The sequence below is a fragment of the Chanodichthys erythropterus genome, chromosome 15, assembly GCF_024489055.1.
Source record: "Chanodichthys erythropterus isolate Z2021 chromosome 15, ASM2448905v1, whole genome shotgun sequence".
NCBI lineage: Eukaryota > Metazoa > Chordata > Actinopteri > Cypriniformes > Xenocyprididae > Chanodichthys > Chanodichthys erythropterus.
Window position 1 is genome coordinate 14,280,250 of NC_090235.1, and position 22,043 is coordinate 14,302,292.

The 22,043-nt window shown below is 34.6% G+C and overlaps 1 protein-coding gene across 1 annotated transcript; it reads left to right on the forward strand.

Moving 5' to 3' along the window:
* On the forward strand, positions 1-16,460 carry LOC137037374 (NACHT, LRR and PYD domains-containing protein 12-like). Its single transcript, XM_067411330.1, has 13 exons — positions 1-176; positions 904-971; positions 1,642-1,750; positions 2,166-2,282; positions 3,754-3,828; positions 3,910-5,700; positions 6,132-6,305; positions 6,682-6,855; positions 11,531-11,704; positions 12,122-12,292; positions 12,581-12,754; positions 13,481-13,654; positions 15,546-16,460. Exons 3-13 carry the CDS (start codon positions 1,701-1,703, stop codon positions 15,550-15,552), a joined length of 3,081 nt encoding a protein of 1,026 aa, XP_067267431.1. The 5' UTR covers positions 1-176; positions 904-971; positions 1,642-1,700; the 3' UTR covers positions 15,553-16,460.
* The last annotated feature ends 5,583 nt before the right edge of the window (positions 16,461-22,043 follow it).

Genomic DNA, 22,043 nt, shown 5'->3' on the forward strand with positions numbered 1-22,043 from the left:
TCACGTCTCACCTGCACTGCATGTTTTGATCATGTTGTCTGTTAGATTGAACAGTAATAGTGCTTGTTGTGTTTGTTAAACTGGATTAGCATATACATATACTGAACTGAAGCATCAGCACTTCAGTAAAGATCTACTCTGGTAAAGAGCTGAGAGTCCACTGAGACACAGATAAGGTACTGAAGGTTATACATAAGTCTTTATTTATTCTTTCTTCCTTAATACTCTCATTTCACATCATGTGCCATCAGTTCATCTCTGTTGTTTACTAGAAACATAGTCAGATTGCATTCCAGGTTTCTTACGTTCTCTTGGCAGCACAACTTCCTTCTGCCATTTTTCTGACATATTTTCTTTCATAATTCACATCTGCAGGAGTAAATCCATCTTTATAAAGTTAAATGGTGTTAGGATGGACTCCCTGAAATCACTGTAACTTGATGTACTCCTTAAATGATATTTGCAATTTTTTTTAAATTTCATGTTTTTTTAATATTTTTTTCTTAACTTGTGTAAATACTCTACTATTGATAAACAGATCAAAGATGTTATGATGATCTTTGTGCATAAACTTAATATTCATGAGTGAGATTAAATAACCCATGCTAATAACTGTCAGCCCTTAAACCTGTCTTTATTGCAATTTTTGCCAATACGTAATCATAAAATCTTTAAATGTTCAAAACTAGTGAGGTATTAGTCTCTCGATAACTGGACTGTTTATGAACTAGAAGATGACGTGAGCTTGAGTTTTCTCACCAGACAAGATTGGCAACTTTAGCTTTCAGAACTGAAAGTATTTTCAGTTTTACCGTGTGCCATTTTACACCAGGACATAAAACGATTGTTTAAGTAAGAAAAAACGAGCATCAAAGTGTTTAATATTTCTAGTTACCTCTGCAGGAATATACAGTTCATAATGGGAAACACAGACATGTTGGGAACCTGCTGAAACCTACTTTCTCATCAAGGTGAGTGAGCTTTAGACAGGTGAACTGATTTTGAGTGACTTCCTCATTAAAGTAACAATGAAATGCCTTGTGTTTTAAAGAACTTGTAAAAAACAACAACAAGTAATTAACATGTAAATGGTGTAGTTTACATATTTATATGTGCAAAAAATAAGTACAGGGAGTTGTAAAATTTTTGTACTTTAACATCTATAATGTTTAATTTTGTAATTTTTGCTGAGTGTCTCAAAATTAAATCAAATAATTATATAAATTATATAATTTCTGTATAAATTAATGTAAGTAAATTAAGAGTTCTGTTTACAACCTACCTCACTACCAGGGTGACATCAGGGATCATAATGACAGAAATATAAAACATTGACATAGTTTTAATATTTCAATTACTAAAAAATTGGTTGTACATTTTTTACTTTACTGTTAGTAATGTTTTTGTGAAAAATGTTTTGGTTACATGTCTCAAACGTTGATATATTTGATATAATTTCTGTGTAAATTGACAATGTCAAGTACAAAATGTGGTGTTGTTAAAACCTAGCAGGGTGAGATTAACAAGAGAAGAGTAAAAAGTAAAAATAGAATCTGCTAATTCAGATGATCAGATCAAATTAAATGTTGACAATTACTGATTACTAATCTGATTTGTTTTGTCTCCATAAACACATTCAAGAAAATGACACATTTTCTGATCAGATTTAACCGAGCAGCTCCATGAAGACTGAATGAATCATGGACGACACACAAACATTCAGCCATGGAGATTTTTCTCCAGGATTCAGGTACTTAAATCTTCATATGATCTTAATGTTATAGAAGATACATGTTTGGGTCTTTGCCAGGGTTGGTATAGTGGTATTGTCTCTGTCATATTCTGGTTTGGGATATACACTAAATTGGATCCTCTCAGGGTCAAGTCACCTTTATTTATATAACTCTTTTAACAATGCAGTTTGTTACAAAGCAGCTTTACAGTGATAACAGAAACATAATTTTGGCTGCACAGCAGCTCTAGAAGAAATTAGTGTCATTGTCTATCTTAACCCTGGGCAGTATCATCACTATTAACACACTATCTTATGCTTTTTTACTAATAGACAGCCTTCTCATGTGGAATTTATTTTAAGGTAAAATCAACCATATTAATTCTTGTCTCTACTCTGTTATCTCTATTCTGTTGTCTGTATTCTATTAAAGTCAATTTAAGGGTGACAGATCAATCTCACCAGAGCCCAGCTGTGTGTCCATGAAGAGTGACCGGTCTATGGGAGAGCCAGTGGAATTTAAGGGAAAACACACATCAACTGATCTGAGGTACAACATTTTTCTTTAGACAGACAGAGAGACCACAGACACACACAAATAATGCATGTATGGCAGAATTTGGCAAATGCTCACTTATTATCAAAATACAGAAGTGGGCGATCAAATTCTGTCAGCATTTATAACTCAGTGACTCCACTCTACTATTATAAAGTGCTGCAATATTCTGGACCAGAACAATACTGTAACTTCTAAACCGGATTCAACTGAATGATAGCCCAAATCAAACACAACAATAGATTAAAAACCAATGGTCAAAGATAGGTGGATGAATTAATTTTCTTTTTTATCTACATATACTGTAATGTAAATCTAAGAATTCTAGTCTCTGTTCTTTTGTTTCTATTCTATTAAAGTCTGCCTTTGACTTTAATAGAATAGAAACAGAGAGAAATCAACTGATCTGAGGTACAACATTTCTGTCTAGACAGAATGATTTTGTCAATCCGATTACAGGTGGATGACACTAAATACAGGTGTAAATGGGGTCTAAAATGTTTTGAGCTTGTCCACTTTCAACAACTTCCAGAAGTAGTCGAAAATGCATTTGACCAGATTGCTTTTGTAGTGTAAACACTCATGTTGTCAAATGTGTTCGAACAGCCACAAAAGATGGCCTACTCTCTGCCTACTGACATAATATGCGAACATTATGATCACGGGAAGCGCGATGGCCAAACAAGATTTAAACTCGGCCTAAGTTTTTTTTGAAGAGGAAAAACAACACAGACTCGGGTCTGTGTCTCCAGGGCTTTAAGATGCTCTTTCAGATCATCTGATTATTAGAATTATTTTTATTTAGTCTATCTGACCATTTTAGTTTTCTGGTATAAGGTCTTTTATTGTTGTGACAAATATTTTTACATTTGTATTGCCATGCAGAAGCATTTGCAGGGTTGCTGAATGCAAAATGAAAATAAAAGTAATAAATTTGGGGTAAAAACATATAATCGCTGTATAGAATGAAATTACAACTTGTGGACAGTTCTAATAATAAAACAGATATTCAGGTTTTCATTTGTATCATCTTAGAAGTTTGTTTATAATTGACAAAATATACCTTCCATATATTATATTAATGCCAGCTCTACATAAAAACTATGTGAGTGTTTACTATTATCTCTATTCTGTTGTCTTTATTTTATTAAAGTCAATTTGAGAATGACAGATCAATATCATCTGAGCTCAGCTGTATGTCCGTGAAGAGTGACCAGCCTATGGGCAAACAAGTAAACTTTGAGGGAAAACATACATCAACTGATCAAAGCTACAATATTCATAGATAGATAGACAGACATGTAGATAGATAAATGAAGATATACATTTATGAGTTTCTTTCAGCAAGTAAATGAAAATTAACATGTTTGGCCAGGACCCCTGGTTGAGCTGATTCAGAATGACTGTATATGAATTCTTGCCTCTAATTTCTGTACTCAATTGTATTGTCTCTGTTCTGTCCAAGTTTGACCATAATTAGAGAACAGTCGATGGACATTCGAGGAACATTTAGAGGAAGACACATGTCATCTAATCTGAGGTACAACACTTCGACATAAAGATATTTTACTATCACTTTACTCTTTAATATATGTTATAATCCAATAATCTATTATTTCAGTTGTGATTCTCAACTGGTCCAAAGCACATTTAAATCAAATCTGCTGAAGAAGTTTCAGTGTCTGTATGAAGGAACAGCAAAGCAGGGAAACCCAACACTCCTGAATGAAATCTACACAGAGCTCTACATCACAGAGAGTGAAAGTGGAGAGATCAATAATGAGCATGAGGTGAGACAAATTGAGACACAATCCAGGAAAGCAGCAACAGAGGACACACCAATCAAATGCAATGACATCTTTAGACCTTTACCTGGACAAGACAAACCCATCAGAACTGTGCTGACAAAGGGAGTCGCTGGCATTGGAAAAACAGTCTCTGTGCAGAAGTTCATTGTGGACTGGGCTGAAGGGAAAGAGAATCAGGATGCCCAGCTCATATTTCCATTTCCTTTCAGAGAGCTCAACTTGATGAAGGACAAAACACTCAGTCTTTCAGATCTTCTTCATGTCTTTTTCCCTGAAACAAAAGAAATGGAAATATCCAGTGTAGACTATAAAGTGTTGTTCATCTTTGATGGTCTGGATGAGTGTCGCCTGTCTCTGAACTTTAAGAGCAAAGTGAAAATGTGTAATATATCTGAATCAGCCTCAGTGGATGAGCTGCTGATGAACCTCATTGTGGGAAATCTGCTTCCCTCTGCTCTCATCTGGATCACCTCCAGACCAGCAGCAGCTGATCTCGTCCCCTCTGAGTGTGTCCATCGAGTGACAGAGGTACGAGGCTTCAATGAGCCACAGAAGAAGGAATACTTCAGAAAGAGAATCAGTGATCAGAGTCTGGCCAATAAAATCATCACACACCTGAAGTCATCAAGGAGCCTCCACATCATGTGCCACATCCCAGTGTTCTGCTGGATCTCAGCCACTGTTCTAGAGAAGATGTTTAGTGAAGCAGAGAGTGGAGAGATTCCCAAGACACTCACTCAAATGTACACACACTTCCTGATCATTCAGACCAGCATCAAACATGAGAAGGACTATGAGAAGAAAGATGAAGACATGATTGCCAAACTGGGAAAACTGGCTTTTCAGCAGCTTGTGAAAGGCAACCTGATCTTCTATGAGGAAGACCTGAAAGACTGTGGCATTGATGTGACAGAAGCATCAGTGTACTCAGGATTGTGCACTCAGATCTTCAGAGAGGAGTTTGGTTTGTATCAGGGGAAAGTCTTCTGCTTTGTTCATCTGAGCATCCAGGAACATCTAGCAGCTCTATATGCACACATTTACTTTATAAAGAAGAACAGAAATGCGTTTTTCCAAATAACCAAACCAAGTTTGTTGTCTAAGGTTTTAAACCGGAAGAAATGTCATTCATTATCTGAGTTTCATGAGAGAGCTGTGGATGAGGCTTTACAGAGTAAGAATTCAAATCTGGACCTTTTCCTGCGTTTCCTTTTGGGTCTCTCATTGGAGTCCAATCAGACTCTCTTACGAGAACTACTGACAAAGACAGGAAACTACTCCTACAACAAAGAGGAAACAGTTCAGTACATCAAACAGAAGATCAGGGAGAATCGCTCTCCAGAGAGATCCATCAATCTGTTCCACTGTCTGAATGAACTGGGTGATGATTCACTGGTGCATGAGATACAAGATTATTTGACATCCGGAAAAATAAGAGAAACCAAACTCTCATCTTCACAGTGGTCAGCTCTGGTTTATGTGTTGCTGACATCAGAGCAGAAGATGGATGTTTTTGATCTAAAAAAGTTTACTGGAGCACAAAATACAGCAGATGAAATTCTTCAGAAGCTGCTGCCTGTGGTTAAAGAATCCAGATCAGTTCAGTAAGTCACACTGACAACAATCACTACACTGATAAAACATGATCACATTTATGGCTTTAGAATATGCTTTCTAACCAAAGCAACAAAATTAGAAAGTATTCACAAAATCTCATCACAAACAGTGAGCAGTGAGTAGGAGAGTGTGTGAGACACTAAAGCAGCTGAGCACTTTTTGTGTGTCTGTATGAGAGATGGGTGATTGTAGAGGTCAGTGTGTGAGATGTGATTGAATGTGATGAGGATCAAAAACTGGCAGCAAACAGCAAGAGTGCCTTTTTCTATATATTGATACTGTATGGTTAGGACTGTTTGTCCTCTAATGATGTTTATGTGAATGTTTTACTGCCTCTATAAATCACAGTTGTAGTTAACACATTTTATTCTATATTTGCAACTGGTATCAGTTCACCATGCATCTTTAATTTTTACAGGTTGATTGGTTGTGGTGTAACAGATGAAGGTTGTGCTGCTCTGGCTTCAGCTCTGAGATCAAACCCCTCACACATGAGAGAACTGAGTCTGTCTGGAAATATACTAGGAGCATCAGGAGTGAATCTGCTCTCTGATGGACTGAAGGGTCCTCACTGTAAACTGGAAACAATGTGGTAAGATTGTGTAATATTCTCCACATTCTCATTCTCATCCTACTGGGATTAATGAATGATATACAATAAAACAGAAAACTAAAAATGTGCCCTGTCAGATGACTGAAGATATTTTAATCTTCATTAGGTTCTTTACAAATTGTTGGATATAATTTTACATATTATCTTTATGAAAGCGTAGATGTAATTGGATGATGCATAAGATTTTTTACATTATTATGATATTGAAACTAACCTGCTCAAGCAGCATGTAGAAGTGGGTCTGAAATGGTTAATCGTGCCTTGGAGTAAGTCTCTCTTTCTGATAGTGAGGTTCATGCTTATCTGAGCTATAGATCATGAACTAGAGACTGAAGAGTGTGATTGTTCTCTACAGGTTGAGTTATTGTGGTGTCACAGATGAAGGTTGTGCTGCTCTGGCTTCAGCTCTGAGATCAAACCCCTCACACCTAAGAAAACTGGATCTGACTGGAAATAAACTAGGAAACTCAGGAGTGAATCTGCTCTCTGATGCACTAAGGGATCCTCACTGTAAACTGGACACACTGGGGTAAGATTGCAAAAATCTTTCAACATCCTCCATTTTCTTCATATGGTCAATTATAAACAAAAAACAAAACAAAAAAAAGATAGATAATTGAAAGATAATTTTGCTGTTTAATCTTCATTAGATTCTTTAAAATTTTTTGACAGTTTTTAATTACTAACACTGTAGATTCAGGGCGATACAAGACCCCTCTCTTTTGAGCCGGGGTCCTGATCAGCCTATTTGTTTTATTTTGTGATGAAAATCATTTGAATGTATATTATCCTGCTTATTATCAACTTACTTGCCACATAAGTAAATAATTGGATACAAAATATTGACTTCAGTTTAAATATCTTATCACAAAACTCCACACGCTTCCACAGAGTAAAAATATTCCTAACAAGCAGATTTGAACCAAGATGAACAAGCTCAAACAAGACGACCATTTAAGGGATAATATACAGTACATAACACACAGCTTTTCACTAAATGAATAATTTTGCCTTTTTTTATTTTAAACTGTTTCAGAATCTTTCATGTGTATTATAATCCATATAATCATATAATTTTCATTAATGGTAAATGTGTGGCACCCTGTGCTGTCAGATATATTGTTGTAGATTAATAGTGCAGGCCCTATGTGGGATTCCTGGGGGCTAAGTGAAGGCTGCCCGTGCAGGGTCAGCGCTAATGAGCACTGATTCTCAGGGTATAGGTATAGGATAATTTTGCAACATTTGGTTATTCTGTTGTTGCAAAGTAGGCTTCACAGACAAGGGAGAAGTTAGACTGGGTATAGCTGACTGAAATGAAGACTGAACATCTTGATGTACCCTGCAAACAAGCCTGCACTGGCACTTTATGGGCCCATTTAGGGCTAGCGAAAGGGCCCCCAGCGGGCTGCCAGTTTTTTTTTTTTTTTTTTTTTTTAAGTTAGCTTAATTTTAGTTTTTACAATGTATTTTTTGTTTGTAGTTTATTTAGAATATAGTTAACAATATAACCCAAATGTAATGTTTTCATGGTTAAGTATAAGTAGAACCCTCTGAGTGCTGGAGCCTAGAGACCAAATGTCATTACAGGTTTTACAATGGTGATGGCAGGCCTTGATAATTTAGGATGAGCATGGAGTAGAACCATCTTGGTTATAGGCAAGGTATTCCACTCCCTGTAGTGAGCTCATTCTGACTTCAGCATCTTTCCGCTATAGACAGGGAGAGATAGAGTAGCATGGAGAGTTGTTAGGCCTTCTCTCTCTAGAGAGAGTTATTCTGCTAAGGCCTTCGCTTCTCAGAGCTCCACTTGGATAGCAATATCAAGTTGTTATAACATGTCCAAGTTGGTATGGCTCACTTTGAGCCTCCTTGGCAGGGTGATCTTTTAACGTAGAGCAGTGGTTCCCAAACCTGTCCTGAGGGACCCCCAGCACTGCACATGTCTGTCGCCCTTATCTGACAGACCTACTTCAGGTCTTGCAGTCTCTACTAATGAGCTGATGAGTTGAATCAGGCATGTTAGAGGAGAGAGACATCCAAAATGTGCAGTGCTGGGGGTCCTCCAGGACAGGTTTGGGAACCACTGGCGTAGAGCGTAGTTAGGTTCCATGAAGGCACGGGATTGGATTGTAGACTCTTCTGGTGCCTCCCTGGTTAACTGTCTTCAAGGTGGTGATGCTTCCTGCTGAGACCTCTGCCCCCAGAGCTCAGACTGGATAGCAGTATTGAGTGTTAGGGTCCTTTAAGCCTTTTTGGTAAGCAGTCCTTTGCCTAGAACATAGCTACACCTCCTCTTGCTCTAGAGAGTCATCTTACTGAGGCCTCTATTCTTAGAGCTCCCCTATATGTTGCTATATGTTCCACCCATCATTCCCATTCCAAAGGGAACATCTCTAGTTACAAATGTAACCATGGTTCCCTGAGAAGTGGAACGAAACAGTGGAACTGTTGCCATGCTTCAGGCATGCTTGCCCACGTCTCCTTCAGACAAGAAGTAGATGACGTGTACTACAGATAAACTATTTGTTATCTAGTGACGTCATGGGCTGTCGCCGTCCAATGTTATTGTCACGTTTACATATTAACACTAGAAGTCCCAGAGATTTGTAACCCTCCTTTAGCCAAGTGGATGCTAACTGGCTAGTCTTTTGGCTATCATTAGCATCAATTCATGTGTAAATATGGTCATTACCTGAGCAATCTGCAGGGGGGTTGGGGGTGTGTGTGTGAATGGTTGCTGGTGGCTTGTTTGTATGTGTGGGGGAGGGAGGGCTGCTAAAAGCAGAGAACTTGATTGACCATGGGCCGGTTACAGAAAGGAGGCACTGCAAAAAATGCTGTTCTTACTTAGAATTTTTGTCTTGTTTTTAGTCTTAAGTTCTTAAATCAAGAAGCATTTTCTTGACAAGTACAAATTATTTTCTTGTTCTCAGGAAAAATAAATCAAAATTGAGTACTTTTTCCTTAAAACAAGCAAAATAATCTGCCAATGGGGTAAGCAAAATAATCTTAGTCCAAACTGAAAACAAGATTATTTAGCTTATTCTTGGTTTGAAATAAGATTATTTTGCTTACCCCATTGGCAGATTATTTTGCTTGTTTTAAGGAAAGACTTACTTAATTTTGACTTATTTTTCCTGAAAACAAGAAAATTATTTTTACTTGTCAAGAAAATGCGTCTTGATTTAAGAACTTTAAGATATTTTGACTAGAAACAAGACAAAAAATCTAAGTAAGAACAGCATTTTTTGCAGTGGGTTAAGTGAAAACTCTGAGTATGTTAACCCTGAAATGAGGGAGTGCAAGTGATGTTTAAAAAGTTAACTCACTCATTCACACTGCAAAAATGCTTTTCATACTAAGTATTTTTTTATCCTATTTCAAGTAAATTAAAAAAAAAAATCTTAAATCAAGATGGATTTTCTATATGAGAAAATTATATATGATATTTAGTCTTGTTTCCTGGGGGGATCTAAATTAAGTGCATTTTACTTAAGTAAAATGATCAATATCTGCCAGTGTGGTAATAAAAATAATCTTAATCCAAACGGAAAGTGTTGGAGTGTCTACCCAGGTGAAAAAAAAAGTGCAGTAAAATACACTTTATTTTAGTACACTTTTACACTTCCATAATGTACAGTGCTCTATTTCCGTGCACTTATTTTGTACTTAATATACTTAAAGCTCTTCTTTAGTACTTCTTAAGATAATCTTAAGAACATCTAAGTGTACTCAACTGTGCTATTTTGAGACACCATGAATTTGAACTAAAATGTGCTTTTAACATACTATCTCTGTACAGAAAAATTTATTTAGTTACCACTTGTAGTACACTTGAAGCCATCTTTCAAACACTTTTAAAAATGGACTTATGATGTATTTCAAATATAAGATTAATATACAATGAATATATACAAAATGTATTTATAATATATTGCCAGGCAGTGCCAGGATTGTGAGTGATTGCTGGAATGTACTCACTCACTTTTTAATATTATTTGTAAATATGTGTACAAATGGTTGGTTTCTTTATTTTATTTTGTATATTTTTTATCAATAGATCTCAGCAACAAAGGAAAAAAAAAACAACATGTGTGTTGATTTCTCCCTAAGATGGCAAAGTGAAACACAAATTTCCTTGAAGTGGCTCAGCATGGCCCCACATTGTTTACATAACAAAAGCAACTGTTCACAGCTGATTAAGGATATTAGCCTAAAGACTTCCAGCCCATCGGCTGTCCTGCGGGTTTTATAGGTAGAAAAGCCAAATGGCTGCTCTCTGGGACTTCTAGTGTTAAACATATTATATATCATATTTATGTTTTATATATTTTTTTCTTCTTAATACACGAATAGATGGAGAAAGAGAATAGAAATTAAAATATTTCAGTCATTTTCAGTCATCTTTGTCAGTATAGCAATTTGGGGAAAGCCAAACTAGTCAATAGGTACATATTAATGTAAAAAAAGAAAAAGAAAAAAAAGATCATGTTTATTAATGTAAGTAAGAATAAATAACTTACCCATTAAATACACTGGATCAAGTTGCTCCTCAAGTTGCATTGACTTGGCATGATTGTTTGCATGGATTGCCTCAGATCATTACCATAGGCATATTCACATTAGCTAATAATGAGCTTACACAAGAACGACGGACATCTCTCTCTTTTCATACAGATTACATAAACGGAGAATATTTGTTTTCATCATTAAAAAGCAGACACTTAAATGTTTCTATGAATATATATTGCTCATGTCTGTGTGACAAGTATTCACTCAGTTTTGTTTCATTTTTTTGATGTGTTCCAGAAAAAAATTCACAGAGATCGAGACAGTAGATAGCACACCCTGTTTGTTTTCTTTATTTTACAAAAGCACAATGTTTTGTTTCAATTGTAAGTGGACACATATAAAAATAGACCCTTTACAGTTTCAAATGATGTATCTGTATGACCAAAAATGATGGAATATTTTAAGTAAATTTCATTGCTATGTGAAAAAAATCCATCAAAACGTGTCAGCACATTTGTCGACCCGAGAGGGTTTAATTAGACTAGACCAGGGGTTTAATTAGACTAATTAGACTAATAATGTTGTGGTTTAAGTCTCTCTAAAGTCTCTCTTTCTCATTGTCAAGTTCTTGTTTATCTGAGCTATAGATCTTGAACTGAGAGACTGAAGATTGTCATTGTTCTCTACAGGTTGATTGATTGTAGTGTCACAGATGAAGGCTGTGCTGCTCCAGCTTTAGCTCTGAGATCAAACCCCTCACACCTGAGAAAACTGAGTCTGTCACTGAATAAATTAAAAGACTCAGGAGTGAATCTGCTTTCTGCTGGATTGAAGGATCCTCACTGTAAACTGGAGAAACTGTGGTAAGATTGTGTAAATTTGTCAACATCCTTCTTCATTTTCCTACTGTGGTGAATAATGAACAAAATTAAAACAATAATATCTTCCAGGTAATTGTAGATGATTTTAACATCAATAGATTCTTTCCAAAGTGTTTGCCAAAATTTTACAATATAAATGATATTATAAACATGATTGGATGATGTAAAAGATGTGACAAGTTAGTTCATATCATACAAATATGTTGAGAATTTAAATTCTTACATTTTTATGATATTGAAACTAACACCCTCAAGCAGCATGTAGAACCACATCTGAACATTAGACTGGATTTGTTAACCATGCCGTTGATTAAGTCTCTCTTTCTGATTGTGAAGTTCTGATTTTCTGAGCTGTAGATCCTGAATTGAAAGACTGAAGTGTGTCATTGTTCTCTACAGGTTGAGTGATTGTGACATTACAAACGAAGGTTGTGCCGCTCTGGCTTCAGCTCTGAGATCAAACCCACACCTAAGAGAACTGGATCTGTCATGGAATCAACTAAGAGATTCAGGAGTGAATCTGCTTTCTGATAAACTGAAGGACCCTCACTGTAAACTTGAGATACTGAAGTAAGATTGTATAAATGTTTCAGCATCCTTTTCCATTGTCCTTCTGTGGTGAATAATAAACCAGATTGAAATGAAAACTAAAGGGTACTACAAAAATGTAAGATTCTTACATTTTTATGATATTGAAACTAACCCGCTCAAGCAGAATGTACAAACTGGGTCTGAAACTTCGACTGGACTTGTTAATCATGCTGTGGATTAAGTCTCTCTTTCTGATAGTGAAGTTCCTACTTATCTGAGCTGTAGATCCTGAACTGAGAGACTGAAGAGTGTTGTTGTTCTCTACAGGTTGTATGATTGTGGCCTTACAGATGAAGGTTGTGCTGCTCTGGCTTCAGTTCTGAGATCAAACCCCTCACACCTGAGAGAACTGGATCTGAAAGGAAATAAATTAAGAGACTCTGGAGTGAATCTGCTCTCTGATGGACTGAAGGATCCTCACTGTAAACTGGAGAAACTGAAGTGAGAATGTATAAAAGTCATCACATTCTAAGTCTCCTCCTACGGGGATTAATGAATGACATACATAAAACAGAATTTACACAGAAACTAAAACTACTGTGTCCTGTCAGATAACTGGATATGTTATTTTAACCGTCATTAGGTTATTTACAAAGTGTCTGATATCATTTTACATAATGTCTAAAGTGACAAATGAACATCTTGTCACTTAGAGGTAGTGTTGGTTTTGACATGTGAGATCCAAACAAGATGCTTCCAGTCCAGTATGGCATTTATCAAATTTATTTATCACAAAGGTCACATATGACATTTTTAACTCACAGTTCCGATGCTCAAACATATTGTAATCCCACAAGTTTGCATGTCCTGACATGGTCAAAAATTGTTGTGCTTCCCGCCATTACATAACACTTCTCTTACTCTTTGGCTACCTATATACTAATTAAACCCACACTCCACCCAGTGTCCAACAATGGAATTGAAACATACATTCAACAGAGCATATATTGATAATATAGACATAATAGGTGATGCATAAGATTTTTACCATTTTTTATTATATGGTAATTAACCCCTTCAAGCAGCATGCAGAAGCGGGTCTGATCCTTAATCTGGACATGTGAATCGTGTTATGGATTAAGTCTCTCTTTCTGATTGTGAAATTTCTGCTTATCTGAGTTGTAGATCCTGAACTGAGAAACTGAATAGTGTCATTGTTTCCTACAGTTTGAGTGATTGTGGTGTTACGGATGAAGGTTGTGCTGCTCTGGCTTCAGCTCTGAGATCAAACCCCTCACACCTGAGATATCTGGATCTGTCACTGAATAAACTCAAATACTTAGGAGTGAAGCTGCTCTCTGATCTGAAGGATGATCCACATTATAAACTGGAGGTGCTTAAGTGAGTGATGATTAAATCTTTTCATATTTCAATTTAAATTAATTTAGTTTCTTCTTCTTCTCAGGTTTCTTTCCTGGTAATTTTGACTGACACACTATAAGTTTTTTTTTTTTTTCAAATTCATTTTTTTATAGTTTATATTACATTTTTTTACAATCACTTTGCTACTATTTTCAGAACCTTGATGTCATTTTTCACAACTCTAGACACAAAACTCACAACCAATGATCAAAATGCACATTTTTCAAAACTCTAACCCTTTTCTCAATTGCTTGGATACAATACACATAAAACTTAGATCATTCGTTCATTCAACAAAAATCACCTGTTCAATATGACACAACTTAACATCAAATTACTACTATTTCAAAAGGCAATTCACACATTACATTTCAAATGAGTGTCTATTCATTTCCTTACAATGATCTAACTATCAACTGATACAACTTCTCAAAATGATAAGTAACTGTTGCATTACTCTTAATGCATAGTTGTATGGAAACAGAAAAACAATCTTCCATGTTTACTGTAAATCATGAAAGTTTCAGGTTAACGAGATTCATTGTCACCAATTAGCGTGGAACATGAACCAATTAGACTACAATATCCATGGATGTAGCCTAATATTTTATCATAATCCTTCATCAGACACTGTGTCTATGGCCCCAAATACTGTACCACCTTCTCACACTGCAAAAAATGCTGTTCTTACAGAGTTTTTGTCTTGTTTCTAGTCAAAATATCTTAAAGTTCTTAAATCAAGAAGCATTTTCTTGACAAGTAAAAATTATTTTCTTGTTTTCAGAAAAAACTTACTTAATTTTGACTTATTTTTCCTGAAAACAAGAAAATAATTTTTACTTTTCAAGAAAATGCTTCATGAATATAAGATATTTTGACTAGAAACAAGACAAAAACTCTAAGTAAGAACAGCATGTTTTGCAGTGCACTCCTGTTTTGTTTCTTACAGTACAAGCAAGTTGAGGAACACTGCATTTGATGTTTTACAGTACTGTCTTTTCTTTTCTATTTCATAGCTAATTATTTTTGCTTTGATTCAAATAAAGCTATGTTGTGATTGTACTGTAGTGTTTTTCATCAATATATTACAAACTTTGTTCAGTGATTCTGTGTCTGTAGTATTCTCTCTACTACTGCAGTACTTTTACAGAGTACATGTAGTACCATAATGAAACCTGTATCACCTATTTTGTTCTACAATATTTAATGATTGTACGAACAATGACACAGTGAAACTATCGGTTGCTTGTGTTTGGGTGATCTATAGTTATGTTTCAATGGTATTTCACAGTAAATTTGTGTTTTGAACCAATGATTGTGCAAGTGCAAGATTTCTTTAAAGATGTGAATGCACAATGCAATGTTTTGAATACTAGACAGCCTGTGTTACAAGTGATAACCGTTTTGAGTTTTGTGTCTAGAGTTTTGAAAAATGACATCAAGGTTCTGAAAATAGTAGCAAAGTGATTGTAAAAAACTGTAACAATGAAGTATCTTTAATTTTAGTTTATTTCAAAACAATACAATCTTTTGCTTTCATCATTTTCTTTTTTATCTCTAAATGGTGCATTTTGAGAGATTGTCAATCGCAATAGATGACAATGGTAAATATTTATCACTACTTTCTTTGTCATATATAAAACTGACCCAATGACATAAAAAAGAGGACAGTCATACAGGATTATAGATAAGGGTCGAGGGTCATCATTCATGGTGATTTGGATGCAAAATCAAAATCTGAATGTTTAAAAACAGCTTAAACGATGATGTTTCACAGTGTTATATTATCTCTTACTTAATATTTCTTTTAGTTGGTCTAGAGTGGATAGTGCAATAATGTCACACACATTTGTCTGTGTTTTACTTACAGGTTTTAGATGTTAGTATAACCTTCTCTGGATCAGCGTATGGTGAATAAAGAGTCACTACAGACACATCACATTCAACATAATCAACAGACAAAAACCTATAGTGATCATCCCGAGCATGAAGAAACGGAATAGCTGTGTCCGAAACTGCCTACTCACTGAGTAGGTACTTAATTTCAATAAGAGTAGGTACTAAATAATAGCCTGATCTCATTGAGTATGAATGTGAAACGGACATCATCCACCTTGTTGATGTTATCATGTGACTTACAACGTTATCACAAGCGCAACAACTTAAAAGATATGAGTGACAGGTTTAATTAATCTATCTGTAAATAGCTTGATATTGATTTAACTTGCTCATTTTGTGGTCTTGTTGAAGAAAGATTTTGTATTTTGTGATTTTAGTATAACCAATACATTTGGGATTTAATTTAAGTTCTTATATTTTTAACCCTACTAATGTGACCCACAGTTTTATCCTTAAAGATATCATTTTTTATTACAAAAACCCAAAATCGTGATCTCTTGAATATGTTGTTAATTTATTGTATATGCAAAAATGGTCATCCAAGTGGCTTAAATCTCCTTTGTTTTCCTCTTTTTCTTGTTAAATTTAACTATTGTTTAATCCCTCAGGCTTATAAATAAAAAGTAAATAAATAAATATATTTTTGATACATTATGATGAGGATTTATTCAAAGATATTTAACCTCTCCATCGTGCTTTTTCTATGTGTATATAATCTCATACTATGATGTACACAAACCCATGATATTTATGTGTTTTTGTTTGTTTTTACGATTGTTCATTGTTAAAGATACAACCATGGTATTTTCCCTGTATGTAATTATAAGTTCTGCAATAAAATAATAATAAAAAAAGATAAGTGACAGGTGCACTAACACCTCATAACACCAGTAACTCGACAACCCTACTTTGTAAGGTTTTCCTCACTATTTGTTTTACTCACCATTACTTTTTTTAAAACTTTTTTTTTTTACTTTTTTAGTAAAACAAGCAAAATGTAAAGTTTTGTCATATGACATAGCTATGCATGAATACATATCTCAATTTTCAGTCAAGTAATGAATTAATGCAAGAATTTATAAAATATTTATATTTTATTTACTGACAACCATAGGACACATAAATGAGTAAAAGAATGAATAAAAGTAGCCATCACAATAAATAAATACATACACAAGTCAACAACAAATGAAACAAAGCTTTGTTGAAACGTATTGTTCTAACAATCACCTATTTACAGTCCTACTGCCATCTCAACACAGTTGTGCCAATTCTGCAGCTTTATTTTGATGAAGCAGCTGACCACCATGAACACCTTCGCCGGTCTTTGCTGTCCATAATGTCCCTCATTGCTGCTCTTCTCAATGGGGACATCGTTGATCCAGAGGATGAGGAAGACCATGATGTCGCTCCCCTGAACTCCACAACTTTGAAGCAAGAGTGGGATAAGATGTGCGGGACAATCTGACTGCTGCTGTGTCTGTGTAGCTCCTCCCATTCGCACCTGCCCGCTCCAAGCGGGACGCGAACCCGAGCCCTTCTGCATGGGAGTTGGACAAAGGAGGCTAAAGGCTGCAAAAAAAAGGAGGCTAAAGGCTGCAACCCCTAGCTTCAGTTGCTAGAGCATCCCTTGAGATAATTTTTGTTGTAGCTTTATTACTTTTGTGGTGCAGTGGGTTAAACCACTGAACTGGTAAGAAGAAGGGTCCGTGTACTTTTGTGTCCATCCCTTTGTCGTTTTTTAACCACATCGAGAAAAACAAAAAATTAACGGTGGTTGTATTCTTAAATGCTATGTTGAATACCAAAATTTAAATTAAAACCGAATACACAAATTTCATATGCACAAAATAAATATTGGCTTCTTTTTAGATTTTTATTCATTACGTTTTGCATCTTTATAAACTGAAATTAAAAATGGACAGATTAAAGTCAAAGAAATGTTAATTTACACATTCAGTGTTATAGAAAACCGTTAGAAACGCTAAATATAAAAATATTGTCCTGCCACATTGTTTATGTTGCCATTGTCTTAGTCTTAGATGCTGTTGATGACAAGAAAATGTGTGAGAAATTAGTTTCTCCCTGGTTGTTTTAGTAGGATTAAGCCACGTAAAGCATTAATGTCCCAGCAGCGCAGCCATATGCATTGCTTTCAATGAAGAATTGAGAAACATTTCATGTCAAACCTCCACTGAGGCAAAGGGCATGGGATTTTTTACTTCATGAAAATTACATATTGGGGTATAATTTTATCATCATGACATATGTTGGGGTATTTTCAATTTGAACAGCAGGACACCAGCGTAGGCTATAGCCTATAAAGCAAATCCTAATCATAAACAATTTCTCGATCTAAAACAATATAAAACACCAAAAAAGTTACAGTAATTTAGATGTTGTTTTGGCCTTTATTCATATAAAACAGAGCGAGAATGGGATTGAGGCTATATGGCAAGCGGGAACTCAATATGTGTTGCAGCGCTAATAAGAGCTAAAGTTTAGAAATGGTCATGTTTAGGTTAAAATATAATTGTAAAAACATAATAATTTAAAGAATTAGAATGAAAATTAATCAATGTCTTCTTTTTAGGCACTTTGATAGGAGTCATATTCTATTGACGCCAGAGGAAAAGGCACTAGGTGGTTTTTAGCATCTGCATGACGCAAAAACACTAGAAATTAAATTTAGCATTTTTACATATTAAAAAACAAGTTGTATCATTTATATTATTTTTAATAAAATTATAATCTTGCATAAGGAAAATCATCTTGTATCTGCTAATTCTATTCATCAGTGTTAAAATAAAAAAGGAAGAAACCGCATTTTTTCATATTTCATCTCTGATTAAAAAATGAAAAATGACGCAAAAGTACACGGACCCAGAAGGTTGCTGGTTCAATCAAATATATAATTTCAGTCATTATTTACTCGCCTTCACACTGTTCAATCCCTTTTTTTTCTGAACACAAAGGGTGATTTTGGTAAAGTTTGTCCTACTGTTTTTTTTCCCTTTTTTCCCCACAAATGCCGGCGTCACCTTTACTTGCAGGTCCTGCTTCATCACAAAAGCTCTGCAACAAATGCACAGAAATCAAGAATAAGAAAAGTGCTGTAATAACTCTGTTTGAAATTACAATAATTCAAATAAACTACAACTTAAGATTTAAATTGATTTTTTTTAATTAATTTTAGTATACTCACTCAAAGCCTTTGATGGTAGCATCAGCCTCTCTCCATCACGGATAAACACACTTGTGATCATCTGTCCCTGTAAAATCCAGACAAGTTTCCTCTGAGATTTATGTGCTCAATACTACATTTACATGTTGAGGTAGTTGATGATGTGTTAACTCACTTTTTATCCGACACAAATGTTCCTTAATTCATCAACAGCACTAATGGACAAATAAAATAGATAACTTATGTCTAGTTACTTGTACATTTGTTTATTTACATGACTTACATAATGTAAATGTGGGCTGTACATGTAATGTAAGCAGTGTTGACAACAGTGAATTCTGCATAATAGGACACATAAACCACTCAGATGTCTATTTCATGTTGTGATGTGCTCATCACCTGCAATACTTTTTCAATAGATTTTCCAGATGTTAAATAAACCTTTAGTAAGCATCTTTATGGTTTAGAATTTATGTAAGTCCAATTTGTTGGCATACATGTACTTACTAGAGCCCCCCTATTAGCTAAACACAATAAAACATGTTTTTACAGCAAAATCACAACTATACTATACTGTCTATCAACCAATGAGAGCAGCAGAGAGGCTTGTTTTGAGGAGACAATTATTAAGTTGTTTTGAGATCATATGTATTGTAAAATATGTTGGGTTGTCTTCTTAAACATTGTTAAAATGTATCTTTCCTCAAACTTCTGTATAAGCCAAAGAATTTTTTTTTTTTTTTTTTTTTTTTGGTGACTCTTTGAAATTTTTCTTTTTCTGGCCAAATTTTATATTCACAGAAAGAAAATTTCAAGAAAGATTTTGATATATATTTAAATTCTTTGAAGAACTCTAAAAATTCTATTGCATGTAAGACTCTGCAATGGTGTTATTATATAAGCTTTATTATATAATTATATAAGCTACTTTAGTATTTTTTTTGTTTTGTTTTTTTGTATGTATCCCTCTGTCTTTTTTTGTTTATTATTGTATAATATTGTTCATTACTCTCTTTTTATTACTGCATTAATAATAAAAAAAAAAGAAAGAAAGAAAAAAATCTGCGCAGAACTGATCACGGATGATCACTGCGAGATGCATGCGGTTAGAAATGTGTCTGAGGTCCACCTTACTCTGATGTCATGCTGACGAATGTCAAAAACCTCTCGCGAGGCCGAGGCAGCCGTGTTGGATTCTGCAGTCGAGCGCAGCTGCTCTCCACCGACTGCGCTGACCAAAAGCACGATTGGAAATGACTTGCTGACTACACAGCTTAATGCTTATTGTTTTAAACAACCGTGATGTATTGATTTCTTTTAAAATGTTTTATTTTAAAACTCTAATATTGTGTTTTTATGTGTATAAATTATGTGTGAGAACTCTCTGACAGTGCGATCTCTCTATGGGTTACGTGATTGTTGTCATTTATGAAAAAGTAAAAATAAATGATACACATGTCTTTCGAATTAACAAGCACTTTGTGTGCATTGTTCATTTTGTTTAATTTTTATTTAAAAGCAACATGACTTAAATTACATCCAGTTTAGTCAATTCAATTCAATTCACATTTATTTGTATAGTGGTTTTCCGCTTTACAGAGAATGCATGTCAACATTACAATTTAAAGAATGCAGTTAGCAAATAATGTAATAATTTAGGCAATTAATTTACAATCACTGTTAGCAGTTTAACTGAAGGTAGAAGCAACAACTCAGCGCACGAGTGTGAATCCCGCAATATCCTCCTTTGATCTTGTACACTGTAAAACCCGATAAGATGCGGTAACTCAAATCATTTGAGGAAACTAATTTCTTCAAACCATTTAAGTTTTAAAACTAATATGTATAAGTACTCTAAACTCTTATGCATTGAGTTAAATTCATTTAAATTTTAGAGTTGGTTTAGTCAATCATAAGAGTAAAGTCAACTTAAAGATTTTAAGTTTACTCCACTCATTCAGTTTGAATTCAGGTAACAAATCTAACTAAGTCTTAACAACTATATCGTTACTTAAATGGTTTGAGGAAACCAATTGCAGTAAATGGTTTAAGTTAATCTAACTCAATGTAATAAAGTTACATAAGACTAAGCAAAACTTAACATTGGCACAAAATGATGACAGAACAAGAGGGTATTCTTAAGTATTTATTGAAAAACAACTGTTACTTCACAAAATGTTCAAGCATAAAACAAAATAATTGGGCTGTCAAGTCAAAAATATAACTTTAAAACAATCTTAGATTTTTTTCCCTCCAAGTATAAGACCGCACAAACAAGGAAATATGTTTGTTTAAAAATTTCAATTTTAAAATTGTAAAAGTTTGCAAAATTAAAATAATAATATAAAATAACTATGTTCTAACACCACCAGAAACAGAGTAGATAATTTTTATGTAAGAAAGGTAATTCAACAGCACTTTCTGTACGAACTAAGTGTACTCCAAAGGCAGTGCACTGACTTGGCAGACATCACCTCATGTTCAAAGACAATCAAAATATCCAGTGGGTTAAAAGGTAAAAAGTTCCCTCTTCCTCCTCAACAGCAATGATGGTGAGTGTTGCCTTCTGCACCTGGTCAAGCTCTTTTTTCTAAACGCATTGGAAAAAAAAAATTGTGTTAGTGTATGTAAACAAGGTAAACAACCCTTGTCAGAGCAGACACCATATATAATTTTCATAAATGAAAATAACATTGTGAAGGTTTTGGAGTATTGTTTACTCAATAGGGTGTGCTTATTTAAAACCCTGTAGTACATTAATTTTCACAACATGTCTTCCAGAGTAGTTTGAATGTTCATTTTTATTAATAAAAATTTAATTTGGCATCAACCTAAAGTTATTAGTTTATTACACTAACTAAAGAAAAGTGGTGCTTAAAGGGATAGTTCACCCAAAAATTAAAATTCTGTCATTTATTACTCGCCCTCATGCCGTTCCACACCTGTAAGACCTTCTTTCATCTTCAGAACATAAATTAAGGTATTTTTCATAAAATCTGATGGCTGAGTGAGGCCTGCATCACCAGCAAGATATTGAACACTTTCAGATGTCTAAAAAGCTACTAAAAACATATTTAAAACAGTTCATGACTACAGTGGTTCAACCTTAATATTATAAAGCGACGAGAATACTTTTTGTAAGCCAAAAAACAAAACGACTTTATTCAACAATATCTATTGATGGTCAATTTCAAAACACTGCTTAATGAAGCTTTACGAATCTTGTTTCGTATCAGTGGTTTGGAGCGGCTATCAAACTGCCAAAGTCACACAAACCATTGACAT

Coding starts and splice junctions, on each gene's coding strand:
- LOC137037374 (XM_067411330.1), top strand. CDS start 1,701: ATGGACGACACACAAACATTCAGCCATGGAGATTTTTCTCCAGGATTC. Junction 2,283..3,753: donor CACACATCAACTGATCTGAG/GTACAACATTTT, acceptor GTTCTGTCCAAG/TTTGACCATAATTAGAGAAC. Junction 5,701..6,131: donor AAAGAATCCAGATCAGTTCA/GTAAGTCACACT, acceptor TAATTTTTACAG/GTTGATTGGTTGTGGTGTAA.